At 40.4% G+C, this 16,578-nt stretch overlaps 1 protein-coding gene across 9 annotated transcripts in view; it reads right to left on the bottom strand.

Moving 5' to 3' along the window:
- TANC2 (tetratricopeptide repeat, ankyrin repeat and coiled-coil containing 2) overlaps positions 1-16,578 on the bottom strand; it is a 364,370-nt gene that overhangs the window by 81,956 nt on the left and 265,836 nt on the right. For all 9 annotated transcript variants that reach the window (XM_019981630.2, XM_019981634.2, XM_019981631.2 and 6 more), the window contains 2 exons: positions 10,031-10,312; positions 4,585-4,718 (listed from right to left, as the gene is read on the bottom strand). In XM_019981630.2, coding sequence (XP_019837189.1) covers positions 4,585-4,718; positions 10,031-10,312 — 416 coding nt within the window. The remainder of the gene's footprint in view (positions 1-4,584; positions 4,719-10,030; positions 10,313-16,578) is intronic.

Genomic DNA, 16,578 nt, shown 5'->3' with positions numbered 1-16,578 from the left:
CTGATTCGAAAAGATCTCATCATTTGTTACAGATGAGAAGCAAGGTCGCTGGCTTCTGCTCTATGCTTCTATAACATAAACCTGTGTTTGAACTGGAAATGTGGCACAATTACTCGGATAACATTCAATTTTAATCTAAGGGGCCATTTGTTTCACAATGTTCAGTGTAAATTTTAAGATATTCCATCTCTGCATACAAACAGAGGTATTTATATTTTGCTTAAGGAAGAAATAAGCATGAAACTTTAAATATATTCCTTAAGTGTAAATAATGATTAATATATCTCACTTCTAACATTTAACATCTTCAAAATATTGAATCAAACGTCAACTTTAATCTAAGGAGCCATTTCTTATAGAAGGTTTGCTGCTGCTGCTGCTAAGTCACATCAATCGTGTCCAACTCTGTGTGACCCCATAAAAATATCCCATTTCTAGGTACAAAAGAGATTGATTTATCTTGTGCTTAAGGAAGGCACAACCATGGAATTTAAAACACGATCAGTTTTCAAGTAAATATAGTTACTAATTTCCTACTAAAAATAAATAACATTTTCCAAATATTGAACATATGGAATCTTGGGATTTCTTTCTTTCTCTCTCTTCTAACTTTTTGACTGCAGCGCAAGGCATGTGGGATCTTATTTCTCCGATCAGATACTGAACCTGTGTTCCCGGCAGTAGAAGCGCAGAGTCTTAATGGGTGGATAGCCAGGGAAGTCCTGGGACTTTTCTCCTGATGAGAGACTAAGAAGTGACAACATGTGAAGACTTTCTTTCTAGCACTCATCACCATCCGATATACCATGTATTTGTTTGTTCATTGGCCTTCTCCCACCACAAAAACGTAGGCTACCTGATAACAGGGACTGTGTCTGTCTGGTTCACTGCTTTAGCTTCAATCTTGTATTACAGGTGTTCCAAACATCTATTCCAAATGAATAAATAAATGACTGTGATGATGAAAGCTCTTCAGCATTTGTGTATTTCTAGATGACATTTATTCTGATTTTTTCTAAAGAAGAGGCTGGAGTCAGCTTACACGGGATATTTAGAAAAAAGAAAAAACAAAGATGTCTTTTAAAGTTGCACTGAGTTAGCAGTGAAATGAGGGAAGTCTCAAACTGTTTTCAGAAGCCCATTTGTAAATGGGTGTGTACCTAAGTGGGGACAACTGAAAATGTAGTTGGGGGAAACATGCCATTTCTGGCTCATACCTGGACAGGATTTCTATGAAGAAATTAGAAGCTTATGACAGTGAAGATGCCTTCCTGTTCCTCATTACTAATTAACCATGACAAGAGACTTCTTCAAACACTGGAGACGGCATTCCTCCAAAATAAGGAGGATAAGAAACAGAAATGCGGAGACTTCCCTGGCAGTCCAGCGGTTAAGGCTCTGTGCTTCCGCTGCAGGGGTGGGGGAGGGGAACAGGTTCAATCCCTGCTTAGGGAACTAAGATCCCACCATGCCGCCAAATAAATAAATAATTGTCACAAAATAAAAGATTATCACAGAGTGATTTGGGGAAAAAAAAGAAACATAAATGCAAACTCTGTTGATGAGAAATATCTAATTTCTGATTATAATATATAAGGATGGAATATGAATGTAGGATTAAATAGCTTAACAGAAGAAGGTGAAGCAAGTGCTAGCTGAGGATATAAGGCTGACTCATCTGTCAAACCTCATAAAACCACAGGAATTATAAGCACCAGATACTGTGGAAGAAGAGGGGTGAGGAGGGAAGTTGAAAACACAGACATTATTTGACGTTTATGGAAGGAGCAGTTGGATCCCCAGATATCCCTCCCATCTTGCCCAGCTGGGTGACTACCTTCCCCAAAACCCACAGGAAAGAGGATTATATTCACTCAAGAAACTAAGAGAATCCAGGCTTAGGGATACCAGACACAGGGTAGGTAAGGAGCAGGTGCAGGACTGAAACAAGGGGCTTATGTAAAAGTCTGCAATCTAAGTGATGAAACTTCACTTTCTCTCTATTTCTCTCTCTCTCTCTCTCTCTACTAGCTTCAGAATGCTGGCAGCCAGGATATACACCCTCAGGAGATTGGTGGATTCCCTGCTAGATAAGATGAACAGTGCAGGAAAAAAACTTATGGACATTGACTTCGGGGTTTTGCAGTAAAAGTTGACAGGTCATCTTAATTCTCTATAGTGAAGCTCTCCGCATACACAGGCTTCCATCAGGTTTTCACTATCTAACTATTAAGGAAGAGAAAAGAGAACATACTGCATCCATAACACAAAAACAGTATGCTCTAAAAAAGAGGGGAACAACTGGGGGAAGAAAGGACCTATTGGAAATTAAAAATGTGATAGCCAATTTTTTGTGTGTGTGTGAAAAGTATTGCAAGGTGATGTTGAGGAAATCTCTTTAAAGTGGATCATAAAACAAAATAGGAAAACGAAAGTATAGGAAACAGGGAAGTAAAGAGTATTAACATAGGAAATTAATTTTTGACTAAAAGGAGTTGTAGAATAAGATAACAGAGGAAGTGGTGGTGAGGAAATTATCAATAAATAATACAAAAGCATTTTCCTGAATCAAAGAATAAACCCAGGGTTCACTAGGCACCAATAGAATATGAAAAGAAAAAAGACCTAGTAAGACTGGTGACAGAGAAGATTCTAAAAGCTTCTGGAAGGAAAAAAAAGTATATATAAAGAATCAGGAATAAGAATAGTACCATACTGGGATGGAACTAGAGGATGAGATGGTTAGATAGCATCACCAACTCAATGGACATGAGTTTGAGTAAACTCCGGGAAATAGTAAAGGGCAGGGACGCCTGGTGTGCTGCAGTCCACGGGGTCACAAAGAGTCAGATATGACTTAGCAACTAGAACAAGAAAACCGTATTACTTATATAGTAATACTGGAAGTTCAAGATGGGTATCTTCCAAAAGGGAGTAGATATATGTATATGTATACATATATGTATGTATGGCTGACCCAAGCTATGTGCAGTAGAAGCTAACACAACACTCTAAAGCAATTATGCTCCAATAAAAATTAACTTAAAAATTTTAAAAAGGTGGATGCCTTCAAAATTCTGAGGGAGAATAATTTTTAAACTCCAGTTTTATGATATCAAACAAATGGTAATGTATGAGAATGGAATGAAGACACTTTTATGAACATTAAATCTCAGAAAATTTACCTCCTTGGCATTTTTTCTTGGGAAGCTACTAGATGATGTGCTCCATCAAAGAAAGGAATATAATCAAGAAAGATCATGACATGTGATCAAACACAGCAACAGAATTTCCAGGATAACAACTAGGTGGTAAGCCTTGAGAGCATCCGAGGTCCAGGTTCGTTTGATGGAGAACTCTGGGGCTTCCAGAGTGTGTGTGTGGCAGGGGGAATATAACTGATGTGGAAAACTGTCCTGAGAGCCATTTTACAAAGCATTAAGAGTTATGGACGGAGAAGGCAATGGCACCCCACTCCAGTACTCTTTCCTGGAAAATCCCATGGATGGAGGAGCCTGGTAGGCTGCAGTCCATGGGGTCGCTGAGAGTCGGATACGACTGAGCAACTTCACTTTCACTTTTCACTTTCATGCATTGGAGAAGGAGATGGGAACCCACTCCAGTGTTCTTGCCTGGAGAATCCCAGGGATGGTGGAGCCTGATGGGCTGCTGTCTATGGGGTCGCACACAGTCAGACACGACTAAAGCGACTTAGCAGCAGCAAGAGTTATGGAACGACAATCATCGTTTTGAAGAAAAAGAAGCAAATTTTAAAATGAGGCATTTCATAACCCAGGAAAAACAAAACTGCTCAAGAAGAAAATGTTATTCTTGGTTCTACAGTGAACCGTATTGCCACAGTATTAATACTGTGGAATATAATATAACACGGATTCAGACAAAAATCATGATATAACTATAGTGACATGGTGGACAGAGCAAGGAAGGTAAAAGAGCTAAAATTCTCATCATCCATAAGAAGCAATAGATAATGCACAGAACTGATCAAAACAGTTATAGCAGACCATAAATATTATTTACAAAGATGGAGGTATGGATCAGAGAAATATCTCTAAACATTGAAAGTGTTTGCCTTTGGGGCGAGGGTGGCTTGGGGAGGAGAAAAGAATTCCTGGTTTTTATTATAAGTCTTTGAACATTATTTGATTTCCTGAACTATGTGTATATATCGCTTTGATAATAATAAAGCAAATTACAATGCAACATATAAAAAATTCATGGATAGTGCAGTACAGCAGGAAGTTAGGAGCTAGGAATGAAAATTTAAAAACTATATTGATTACTTATACTGTGATCTTGGGTAAATCATATAACTTTGAGTCTCCACTTTCTTATCTATTCCTTATGGGACTTTGGTTATTTCTAAGGGTCCTTGCAACAATGTTTCTGATTCCAAAATAACAAAGTATTTTTCTAGGAACAGCAAAGAAAGAGAAAATTTCCTCTATATGTTAATGGTATACCTGTATATACTTTTGTTCGCTTTGCTGGGGTCTCCCTCCCATTGTTCTGTTGACGTTAAAATGGCGCTAGCATGCTCGCACCCTGGGGATCCTCTCGTACCTGTGAGGCTAGTCTCCGCATGGCCTCCTCCTGCCGCCTGCGCATTTCTGGAGTTCCTGGGCAGCTTCCACTGGTGATGGAAGAGTGGGCTGACGGTGGCTGTGTGAGTGGCAGCTCTCTGTTGGCATCCACATCTGGTTTAAAAAGATGAGATATTTGCATCAGATCATCATAAAACTCTGGATTGGTTGAAGACTGGCTAAATTCAATGTGTTGTACAATCCCGCAATTCTACTCTTAGGTATGTACCCAAGAGAATTAAAAATGTATGTCCATGAAAAAACTTGTACACAAGTGCTCAAAGAAGCAAGATTCAAAGTGGAAACAACCCAAATGTCCATCAACTGATGAACTGATAAAATGTGGTACAGCCCCACAAGGGAACATTACTTGACAATAAAAAGAAATAAAATACCAATACATGGACAACCCTTGGAAGTGTTACACTCACTCAAAGAAGCCAGTTGCAAAAGGTCATATAGTGTATGATTCTATTTATGTGAAATGCCCAGAAAAGGAAAATCCACAGGAGACAAAAAAGCAGATTCGTGCTTACCTAGGGGTGGAGACAGGGAAATGAAGACGGACTGCTAACGGGCATGGGATTTCTTTTAGGGGGGAATGAAAACATTCTAAGATTATAGTGACTGCTTTACAACTCAGTGAATACACTAAAATGCACTGAACTGAACAATTTAAATGGGTGAATTACAGGGTTAGGTGAATTGTAGCTTAATAAAGCTGTTTTTTAAAAAATTCCATTTGCTCATGTTATTTAGGTAATATCTTAACTACTACTGGGCTTCCCTGGTGGCTCAGAGGATAAAGCGTCTGCCTGCAATGCAGGAGACCCGGGTTCGATCCCTGGGTTGGGAAGATCCCCTGGAGGAGGGCATGGCAACCCACTCCAGTATTCTTGCCTGGAGAATCCCATGGACAGAGGAGCCTGGCGGGCTATAGTCCACGGGGTCGCAAAGAATCGGACACGACTGAGCGACTTCACACACACACGCTAACTACTACTAGAAATCAGGGACTACATTTGTGAATACAGATAATATTTTAACAAGGGGTACAAAATAAGTAGGCTGTTACTGGATGGTCAACAGCTATTGAAGAGGAGGAGGAACAGGGAAAATGGTTTTCATGTAACTCCCTACCAGGAGGACTGAATTGAGACCTCTTCCACCCAACTGGCCATTGCCTGGAGTTCTGAATACAGTGTAGGAGGGGAGGTGTGGGAGACAGCACTGAAAGAAGACTGAAGAAACAGTAAGTTCAGCGACTGTCACTGTATCATGCCTGTTGTTTACTCCCTTGCTCCACCCCGTTTCCCTTTATCTGGTACTTGACTTTGTGGGTAATTATGGTCTTCTGTCTTCTAGCTGTTCCCTTCGGGAGACGCCCTCCTTTCTGTTTGGGTGTCTTTACTTTCTGCTTGGTATTCAGAGAAGAGTAGAAAACAAGTGAATCGGGAGGAGCTGCCGTGTACACAGCAAATTGGCAAAACGGATTTCTGGGATGAGCAGGGTTGAGAGAGGAGGAGCTACTCACTGCACAGCTATCTGGGGGCATGGCAGCTGTTGGCAAATATCAAATCCGAACAATAACTACACTGAGCCTTCTAGGGATAGGAGAATAGAGTCCTGTGTTAGACTGAACTTCCCTAACGACTGTACTGAGTATCTTTGTAGTTCATGTGATAATATCCTGATTACGCAACAGGTCCATTTTCACAAAATGTTTTTGTTCTTAGAAGAGTGTGTGTGTTGAGGGGTGGGTGATGGTGGTGGTTGAGACTGATGGGGGAGTAAGGTTTAGGAAGGGGTGTAGGTGGCAAACAGGATGACAGGCTAGTGCCTGCCGTGACAGCTCTTCTGTGCCTTCCCAGGGAAATGACAAGGAGGGGGCGGCTGGGGGCTGGGTGTCTGTGGGGGAAGGACAGAGCCAGGCAACGCAGTGCTGCAGGCTAGACTGCTCACATCTGCCAGGGCAGTGCTGCTCAGCGCGGAGGAGGCGGAGACAGAAAGAAGAATGACACAGGATGCAGAGATGAAGGCCAGGAGCTCCAATAACGTTTCACCTATTTTCATCATTACTACAACTACATCGCTGACTCAGGCCTGGGAAGGCCAGAAGGATTCCGAATACACCTATCAAAGCTTAATGTAAATTAAACTGTAAAAACTGAATTCAATTCTCTCTCTATAGACATCACCCTTATTCACTAATGAAAAAGATTCTGCTGCTGCCAGTGACATTTCCAGTGCTGACTCCTATAGTAAAAGGTCGACGCTGAAAAACAGCTTGTTCTTTATTCTTTTTTTTTCCTCAAAGAAACACCTTTAAATTGGTTAATATATATTCAATTCATATCTGTTTACAGAAATAACAGAAATATAAAATAGAAACATACAGATCACTGATTTTTTAAAAGTAGTATTTTTGAGCCCCAATACTTGAAAAGTTTTAACCAAAACCTCATGAGGATAATAATACAAGAAAGACAAAACATGTGCCCTCAAAACTAGAAAATTTAATGAGACAGTTCTAAAACAAACTGATGTTACATTTTATCATTAATCATTTGCATAGCAGAAAATGAAAATTTTATAAAAGTGTGTAGTTTTGGGGTAATTCCAAGAGTTGACTTTGTTGTTCAGAGTTAATATTTAAATACCAGTCAATGACGTCAACCACTTATTTCTAACCCATCTTAAAGAGCAGTGGTCTGGTTTGCAGCAAATACAACAAGGCAGTGCTGGTTCTGTGTAATTCTGATAAATACATGGCCACATACTCTATCCCTTTAACACCTTTTCAAGTTGTGAAAGTTAACCTATCAGGCCAAATCTCCAATCTAACATGTGGACATTTATCACATAAATGGGAGTGTCCTGGTATTTTTAGAGTTTCTCTGGAGGTAATGGCAATCCACTCTAGTGTTCTTGCCTGGAGAATCCCAGGGACAGGGGAGCCTCATGGGCTGCTGTCTATGGGGGCACACAGAGTCAGATATGACTTAGCAGTAGCAGATGGAGGTAAAAGGCAATGGAAGTTAGAGAATAACTTGATGAACTACCTTTAGAAAACCTTTATTTTGGGGAGCACATGGTGGTTTTCTACTAGCTTCTGCTCTCTCAGGCTTGGGGGGGCACTCCCAGGTACTTCTGCTTTCAGAGAAGGCAGTTCTTCTTGCCCTTGAATCATGATTCTACCATTCTGTTATCTGCCACAGTGAGTCAGAGAGACTATCACCTCTCTGGTTTTCTTCCTGACACAGTCAAATAGTTAACCTCTTGGATAACTCAGATAAGTAGTAGTCTGGTGTGATATGTACACACATTAAGGAAAATACTGAAATAGGACTCCCCTGGTGGTACAGCAGCTAAGAAGCAGCCTGCCAACGCAGGGGACACGGGACCAATCCCTTGTCCGGGAAGATTCCACATGCCAGGGAGCAACTAAGCCCATGCACCACAACTACGGATGCCCGCACACCTAGAGCCCGTGTGCCGCAGCAAGAGAAGCATCTGCAGCGAGAAGCTCTTGAACTGCAACAAAGAGCAGCCCCCGCCTGCCACGACTAGAGAAAGCCTGAGCAAAGCAATGAAGATCCAGCTCAAAAAATAAATTAAAAAAATGAAGTCTATTGAAAATTAACAACTTGTGTACTAACATAGTAAAAAAATTATACCAAAAAAAGAAAAAGGAAAAAAATAAGAAAACACTGGAATAGGTATGGTGAGTTACATTTAACCATGAAGACATCTTCTTAGAATCACAAAACTGTAGCACAGGAATGAATCTTAAAGATCACCAAATCCTACTGATGCATTTTACGGGTGACAAAACCGAGGTCTAAAGAATTATGGTAAGATTCTCAAGGTTACAAAGTATTGTCAATTTGAGCACTGGGACTCAACCTGTGGACTCTTGACTCCTCTGACATTCTGTCCATCTACCTCAGAAAAGCTTCATCCAGAAACTAAGCATGATATTGCTCTTATGACATGAATTCTTCTGTACTAATTCTTACTACACCCGGGCAAACGGGGACTCTTGATTCAACTGGTTTTCCTTCTAGACACTAGTTCTTCTACATGTCAGATTATCTGTAAGTTTACCGGCAGCGATGTGCTTACCTAAAGACATGAAATTGTTAATGCCAACAGAAGCCAGGATATTGGGGGGGTGTTCAATGAGTTTCTCTTGAGTTCCCACAGCACTGTGCTAGAGACTCTGTAGCTACTATGACCTCAAACCAATCATTTCTAGTGGTTGCTGTCTGGAAATCTACGATGAGCTAGATTACTCATTTGGACTAGTAGAGCAATAGTTTCTTTTTGTTCTCTTATAACTAGCAGGAGCCAGGTAGACACACTCAAACAGGTAACCTCTTGGATGACTCAGATAAGTAGTGGTCTGGTGTGATATGTAAGCACTCTAAGGAAAATACTGGAATAGGTATGAACAGTTACTTTTGAACATGAAGACATCTTAGAATCACATAGGAGTATGATTTTAGCATAGGAGTCAATCTTAAAGATCATCTAAATTTGTGGTTCTCTACATATACTAAGTATAAGAATATCCATACATTTCCTTTTAGCTCCTTAACTTGAGTTCCAGGCATAAACAGAGGGGAGCACAGCAAAATGGATGAGACTGGCCTCTGAAACCAGACTGATTAGGCGCAAATTCTAGTTTCATTCTTTACTAGCTGTGAAACCTGGGAGGCTTACTTAACCTCTCTGAGCCTTAAACCACTAATCTGTGAAAGGAAGAAAACAGGAACTACCTCACTTGAGTTGCTGAGAGGACTGGATGAACTAATATTTGTTAAACTCTTAGAGAGCACCTGGCACTAAGGACCATATTAAGTATTTTAAAAACAAACAAGATCCTGACTGTGATCGTTAAACTGCGCCCTGCTGGTGATGAAAGAAGCATGAATATATATGAGATCTCAGCATCTCTTCACAAGGAAGCAGGAGAAATTCTTCAAGGACACAACGAAATTCACGCCCGAGCAGTGCAACAGACACCAGTCGCAAGAAATGGAGGCTGCAAACAAGACTGTGCCAGCAAGGCTGGGCACAGGCTGAGCAAAAGCTGACAGCAATGGATGCAAAGAGCTCTACCAGGCAATAGCTGTAGTCATTACCCGAAGGACGGACCAGCTAGCCAAGCAGGAGGGAAAACTCATACATTTATTCTGAGAGAAAGGGTTTTTCTGTCACACTTAGGTGATTGTCGGCTATATGGGCTAAATGTCAGCAGAATATTACATTCTTTCTCCCAGCTCCGAGTTGAAGATCCTCACATGCAAATCGGTTTTGCAGATCAGAAAATGAAAGGATCTGAGACTTAATATAAACATGAAAAGAAATTTAAGAGCCATGTAGCAGAGAGTTCTTTAAAAAAAAAAAAAAAGGGTACCTACGTTTGGGGGAGGCGTGTGGGCTGTCAGAGGCGATTTGTCTCATCCGTGTTCCGTGGCAGCTGAGGGCCACCAGTCTGGAAATGATGGCAGTTTTGCCGAACCCAATGTTTCCCACGATCACGACTCCCTGGTTCACGCTGGCGTTTGAACTTTGAAGCTGAGCATCTATTTCATGGAAAACCCAATCCCGACCAACGAACACCGACTCCGTAGTGATGCTGGGCACTTCAAAGAGCAGGGGCTTCAGGGAGATATCGGGAGGTCTGTAAGGTGCAAAGCGGACTGGAAGGAACAATAAGAGAACAGGGGACTTAGGCCAAAGTGTCAACACTGAGAGAAGTAAAGACCAAAAAAGCAGCATGGTTTAGAAGAGCACTGAGAGTTCACTGTGAGGGTATTCTGGGTTATTCAGAAAATAAGAAAACTCTGAATTTTGGTTCTGTACAGAGAGGCAACGATACATGAGCTAGAGCTACTTGCGACTGCAGCTGCAAGAACCCAAACATGGTTAAAACAGCAGTAACTTATGTTATAGTCAGAAAGTCAGTGTGATACTCAAAATGATTTAACAATAGGGCTGGCCCACGTGCTGGCAATTAGGAACAGTAGTGAAAACGCAGGGTCCCTCAAGCCTCCTTCTTGGCCTGGGGATAACCTTTAAAATGTTGGACTGCGGCGATCTGTAGGGCTGGAGTCTCAGGAGAGGCTGGGGTGTGGCAGGGAATCCAGATGGCTGACAGCATCAACTCTTTACCAACCTGCAAGGTCATATTTCAGTATTTAACCACCAATATGACCACACCACTACACATCGGTCCCATGGGAAGCAATGTGAAGAGACCTTGTCTGTTTCTTTAAAAACACTAATAAAAAACAGTGATTCCTTTAAGTTCATGATGATATTTTAAAAAAATATATAGCAAGTATATTAGGGGAAGTAAAAGCTCTGATGGCGTAAACGGTTTTCAGTATGTTAAGTGGTCAAGAAAGCAGAAACTCAACTTTCACTAATGTCTCTGCACCTGTACTGCTTATATTCATGCCAATTAAAAAGGATTTCTGGCTTCTACACACATGTACTGGGGACAAATCCTTACTGCTTTCCTCAAGACTCTTCTCTGTGCTTGTGTAGTTGTGAGATGTGCTAGGTGCCAAGCATGAGCTCTATGCACAATGGTTCTCTAAAAACCTGTAATGTGACTTGGTTTCAACAGTCAACCTCCAAATAATACTGATGGTAAAAAGAAGTCCTGCCTGACCTCTCATATCTGAGTTAAATGTCTTCTTAACTGTTTTAAGAGTAGTTCTAGATGTACCATTAACCTCAGATATGCAGATATGGCAGAAAGTGATGAGGAATTAAGGAGCCTCTTGATGAAGGTGAAAGAGGAGAGTGAAAAAGCTGGCTTAAAACTCAATATTCAAAAAACAAAGATCAAGGCATCCGGTCCCATCACTTCATGGCATATAGACGGGGAAACAGTGACAGACTTTATTTTCTTGGGCTCCAAAATCACTGCAGATGGTGACTGCAGCCACGAAACTAAAAAGATGCTTACTCCTTGGAAGGAAAGCAGTGACAAATCTAGAGAACGTATTAAAAAGCAGAGCCATTACTTTGCCTACAAAGGCCCATCTAGTCAAAGCTATGGTTTTTCCAGTGGTCATGTATGGATGTGAGAGCTGGACAATAAAAAAAGGTTGAGTGCTGAAGAATTGACGCTTTTGAACTGTGGTGTTGGAAAAGACTCTTGAGAGTCCCCTGGATAGCAAGGAGATCAAACCAGTCCATCCTAAAGGAAATCAATTCTGAATATTCATTGGAAGGACTGAAGCTGAAGCTCCAATACTTTGGCCACCAGATGTGAAGAGCTGACTCACTGGAAAAGACTCTGATGCTGGGAAAGACTGAAGGCGGGAGGAGAAGCGGATGACAGAGGATGAGATAGTAGGATGGCATCACTGACTCAATGGACACGAGTTTAGGCAAACTCCGGGAGATGGTTAAGGACAGGGAAGTCTGGCATGCTACAATCTATGGTATCACAAAGAGTTGGACATGACTGAGTAACTGACCAAGATGTATCATTTATTTTTTATATTATTATTTATTTTTTTGAATTTTATTTCTGTATCGTTAACCTTAGCACAGTAACCTGACACACAGTAGGTGCTCAATAAATGCTTACTGAAAGATTTAATTAAAAACAAAGCATTACATTCTAACCCCATATTATATTTTGGAGAATAAACGTCAGAGGTGGGAAGGGGATGAGACAGGAGAAAGGAAATCATAAAAGTGGAAATTAGGTCTACTTATCCTGCTTATATTATTCTAGAACATACTCAAACCATTCCAATATCTTAATACAGAATCTGGAGATGGCAGCTTACTTGAGAAAAACACACACATGTAAACACTCTCACTTAAAACTATTGCAAAGCCATTTGAATGGTAACTGAGCATTTTAAAAAAGGATAATTCCAAAAGTAGTACAAAAGTTAAAAATATAAAGTCAAACTCTAATAATAGAAGCAAATAGTTTCCTATGTCAGTTTTAAAATATCCCAAATTTTCACTTAAAAAAAGAAAAGGCTGTGGAGATACAGATACATGGTTACTCATAATTTCCTGATTCACATCTGTTTATCAAAATGTACTCTTTTAAAATACATATATAATTACAGAATTAGGTGAAAATTAGACTTTGACTTGCTAAAAACACTCTTAATTCTAGTGTCTTACAGTTAAATAGATTCTACTTTTCTTTTAAATTTTACTTTTCTTAAATATTATTTTATTGAGCTATGATTCACATACTTAATATTCATCCTTTTAAAAGTATGTAAACCAGTGGTTTTTTAGTACATTCACAAAATTGCACAACCATCATTATTTAATTCCTCAAGATTTTCATCATTGTCCAAAGAAAACCACTTACCCATTAGCTGTCACTCTCCAGTCTCCATTTCCCTAGTGCCTGGCAACCAAAAACTTTCTGTCTTTACAGGGTTGCCTATTTGAGACATTTCACATATATATTACCATACAATCGCCTTTGGTGTCTGGCTTCTTGCACTTAGCATGTTTTTGAGGTTCATCCATGCTGTAACATGTATCAGTACTTTTATTGCTGAACAATATTCCATTATATGGATATATCACATTTTGTTTATCCATTTATCATCTGACAAACATCTGGGCTATTTCCACTTTTTGGCTATTATGCAGCATGCTGCTGTGAAGATTCATGTACAGGTTTTTGTACATGTGTTTTCAATTCTCTTGAGTATAATTCCAGGAGCGGTACTGCTGAACATACTGCTGGGTCATATGGAAACTCTAAGTTTTAGCTTCTTGATAGACTGCCAAACTGTTCTATTTTAGTTTTGTTATTTTTTATGGAAGTAATACATATTCACTACAGAAAATTTAGGGATAGCAGATAAACAGAATAATAATCTTACTCCCACTAGCCAGAGAGAAACACAATTCACTTTTTCCCTGAGTTTTGTCTGTACCAATAGATACTTATTTTTAAAACAAAAATCGTACTATAGATACCATTTCATAACCTGCTTTTCTTGCTTTGCTTAGCAATTCCAAAGTTCTGAAAAAGTGGATTCTGTCAGACTCGCCAGCTTAACGGTTGCTTCCATGGAAGGACTGATCCTTGGAGCTCCTCACTCCATCCTTTCCAATTATGTCACTTGACAGCAGGGGGCTGCTCACCATGCAAGGGGTTTCCTAGGTAGCTGAGTGCCCTTGGTGGGCAGACACTCACACAGACCTGCTGAGCTCTGGCTGAGCAATCACAGGACTCCCAGAGAAGAAGAAGAGAACAGAAGATCGACTGGCTTGATATGAGTCTAAGAAGAGATCTCAGGTCACAAACAGCTGGTTTCAGAACCAGAATCAAAACCTAATTCTTTTTTTTTAAATATTGTAAATTAACTCATATATATAGAATCTATGCGTCTGCGTGGCTCAGAGGTTAACGGGTCTGCCTGCATCTGCCTGGAATGCGGGAGACCTCGGTTCGATCCCTGGGTCAGGAAGATCCCCTGGAGAAGGAAATGGCAACCCACTCCAGTATTCTTGCCTGGAGAACCCCATGGAGGGAGGAGCCTGGTAGGCTACAGTCTATGGGGCCTCAAAGAGTCAGACACGATTGAGCGACTTCACTTTCACTTTCTTCATAGAATCTAGAAAAATGGTACTGATGAGCCTATTTGTAGGGCAGGAATAGAGACACAGATACAGAGGATGGGCTTGTGGACACAGGGGATGGGGAAGGAGAGGGTGGGATGGACCGGGCGAGGAGCACTGACAGGTGTCCACTACCATGTGTAAACAGATAGCTAAGGGGAAGCTGCCGTTTAGCACAGAGACCTCGGCTTGGTGCTCTGTGATGACCTAGAGCGGTGTGATTGGGGAGTGAGGGGGGAGGCTCAAGAGGGAGGAGACATATGTAACACATATGGCTGATTCACACTGTTGTACAGCAGAAACTAGCCTAACACTGAAAAGCAATTATACTCCAATTAAAAAGAATTGGTAAATAAAGGAAAAAACTCCTAATTCTGACTCCAAAATCCAGGGTTTTTTTGCATTATACTATGCTGTTTCTCTATATCATATCAGTATTAAATTTGAATCTGATTATCAGCGATATCACTGATGACCAGAACTGAGTGGACTTGGCTGACTCGCTAGGCTAGCTTCCTTCTCCTTCACCTCTCCTGTGCTTCCCTTCAGAAATGGCATGACTGGCCAGAGAGAGAGAGAAGAGCTTCTCAGACACTCAGGTGCTTTCTAGACTAACAGACTTACCTGTTCAGGTCTAAGATTACTTAACATTTTGTCTCAAAAGAGGCTTTCACGAATATGACCGATGCCGATTTATAATACAGGGTAAGTACAGACTTAACTTCAATGCTGAAGTTTCTGAGAAAAATTCTATTAAGATAACTTGTTCTCACGTTGACGTAATCTCTCATCATATTTTATTCTACTGAGAAAGCTTTGACATTTTGAAAAGTTATTTTAAAAATTTTCTAAAAATGTAATCAATTCACAAAAGCCTCAAGGGAAGAACAGACAAAATTAACCCAGCACCATATGGTAAAACAACTGTAGACACCAAGAACAGCCCAGAAACGATTTCTGTGCCTCAGAACCTAAGGCTTTTGTCAGATCAATATGATGAAAGAAAGCCACACTCTGTATGTACCAACAGTAAATTTAGGGCATATGAACAAGAAGGCATGTTGGCCTGCGCTGTGGGACATGGAGGGAATGAATACTTTCTGCGGCGTTCATCTTCCTAAATAAATGTTTCTTTGTTTAGGAGATCAGCTGGCTTCCAAGAGATTTTCTAAAGCAGAAACCACGGAAATAATCCAGTGAGAAAGGACCACTGCAACTGTAGCTGAGCCAAGGGGAAAAAAATGAGCTAAACCATACATTTAGCAACAGATTCAGTTCTCTAAGCCCTGAAGTGGCTGTCCCAGGGCAGCAAGAGACAGGAAGATCGTCCCAAGCTTCTCAAAACATTCCCAAGTATACTGACATCTGGAATTTACTTTGAAATTTGTAAAAAAACAAAAACAAAAACAAAAAGATGTGTGGTTGAAGAGAAGGGCAGAATGGATAGATATATGGTAGAAATAATAAAACATTAATGACATAATCAAGGCAAGTATATGAGTGTTTATTGTGAAACTTGTCTTTTTGGGGGTATATCTGAAAATACTGCTAATAAAATGTTGAAAGAAAAAGCAGCTAAAGGAAAAACATTCCAGTAGAGTACACAAATACGAAAAGTTTTGGAAAGCAGTTTTTTTTTTTCTTTTTAAGAAATGTAATAACCACTCAAGACTCAGATCTGTGTGTACATCTCTTCAATGCAAATTAGGCTTGTGACAGACAAATGAAAGCTCTCTAGGAAACAGTCTCTGTGAGACCATCAATATGAATAATCATGTATCTAGACTTACAGAGAAAACTGACCTTTCTTTAGCTAGAGCAAAGAGTAAACATTTAAAAAACAAACAAAAGTGCATTAGGGCTAATAGACCAGCTTGTCCCAACGCAAATAAAAACAGCTGCAGCCAAAGGAAAAGGGGAAAGGGAAGTGGGGGCAAAAGAGCTCTAACTGGATTTAGACTAAAGCATATTTATTCATGGAAAACAACCAGGAATCATTTGAAAAGAAGTCAGTCACAGGACTGGCAGAAGAAAGGGTCTGTGTCATACAGCCAAGGTCTGGTGCAAACAGGAGTAGCGTTGTGCTTCCTCACATTCTTCCACAATGGCTGTAAAGTCTAGCCTGGAAGCACCTCTGTTCCTCAGAACAAAAGATAATTTCAGGCTTATTCTTAGGGTTCAGGCTGTGCATGTTATTCTCCACACAGCACAGGAAAAACACATGTGCTTCAGACAAAACCTGGTATCACATCAGCACCCAACATACGTCAAAAAACATGTTAATTTTTTCTTAAGTATGCTTATGAAACCAAGGCAGGGCTCATCTGCCTACTGAGTT

This window comes from Bos indicus, chromosome 19 (assembly GCF_029378745.1).
Source record: "Bos indicus isolate NIAB-ARS_2022 breed Sahiwal x Tharparkar chromosome 19, NIAB-ARS_B.indTharparkar_mat_pri_1.0, whole genome shotgun sequence".
Classification (NCBI taxonomy): Eukaryota; Metazoa; Chordata; class Mammalia; order Artiodactyla; family Bovidae; genus Bos; species Bos indicus.
This window is presented reverse-complemented; position numbering and strand designations above follow the sequence as displayed.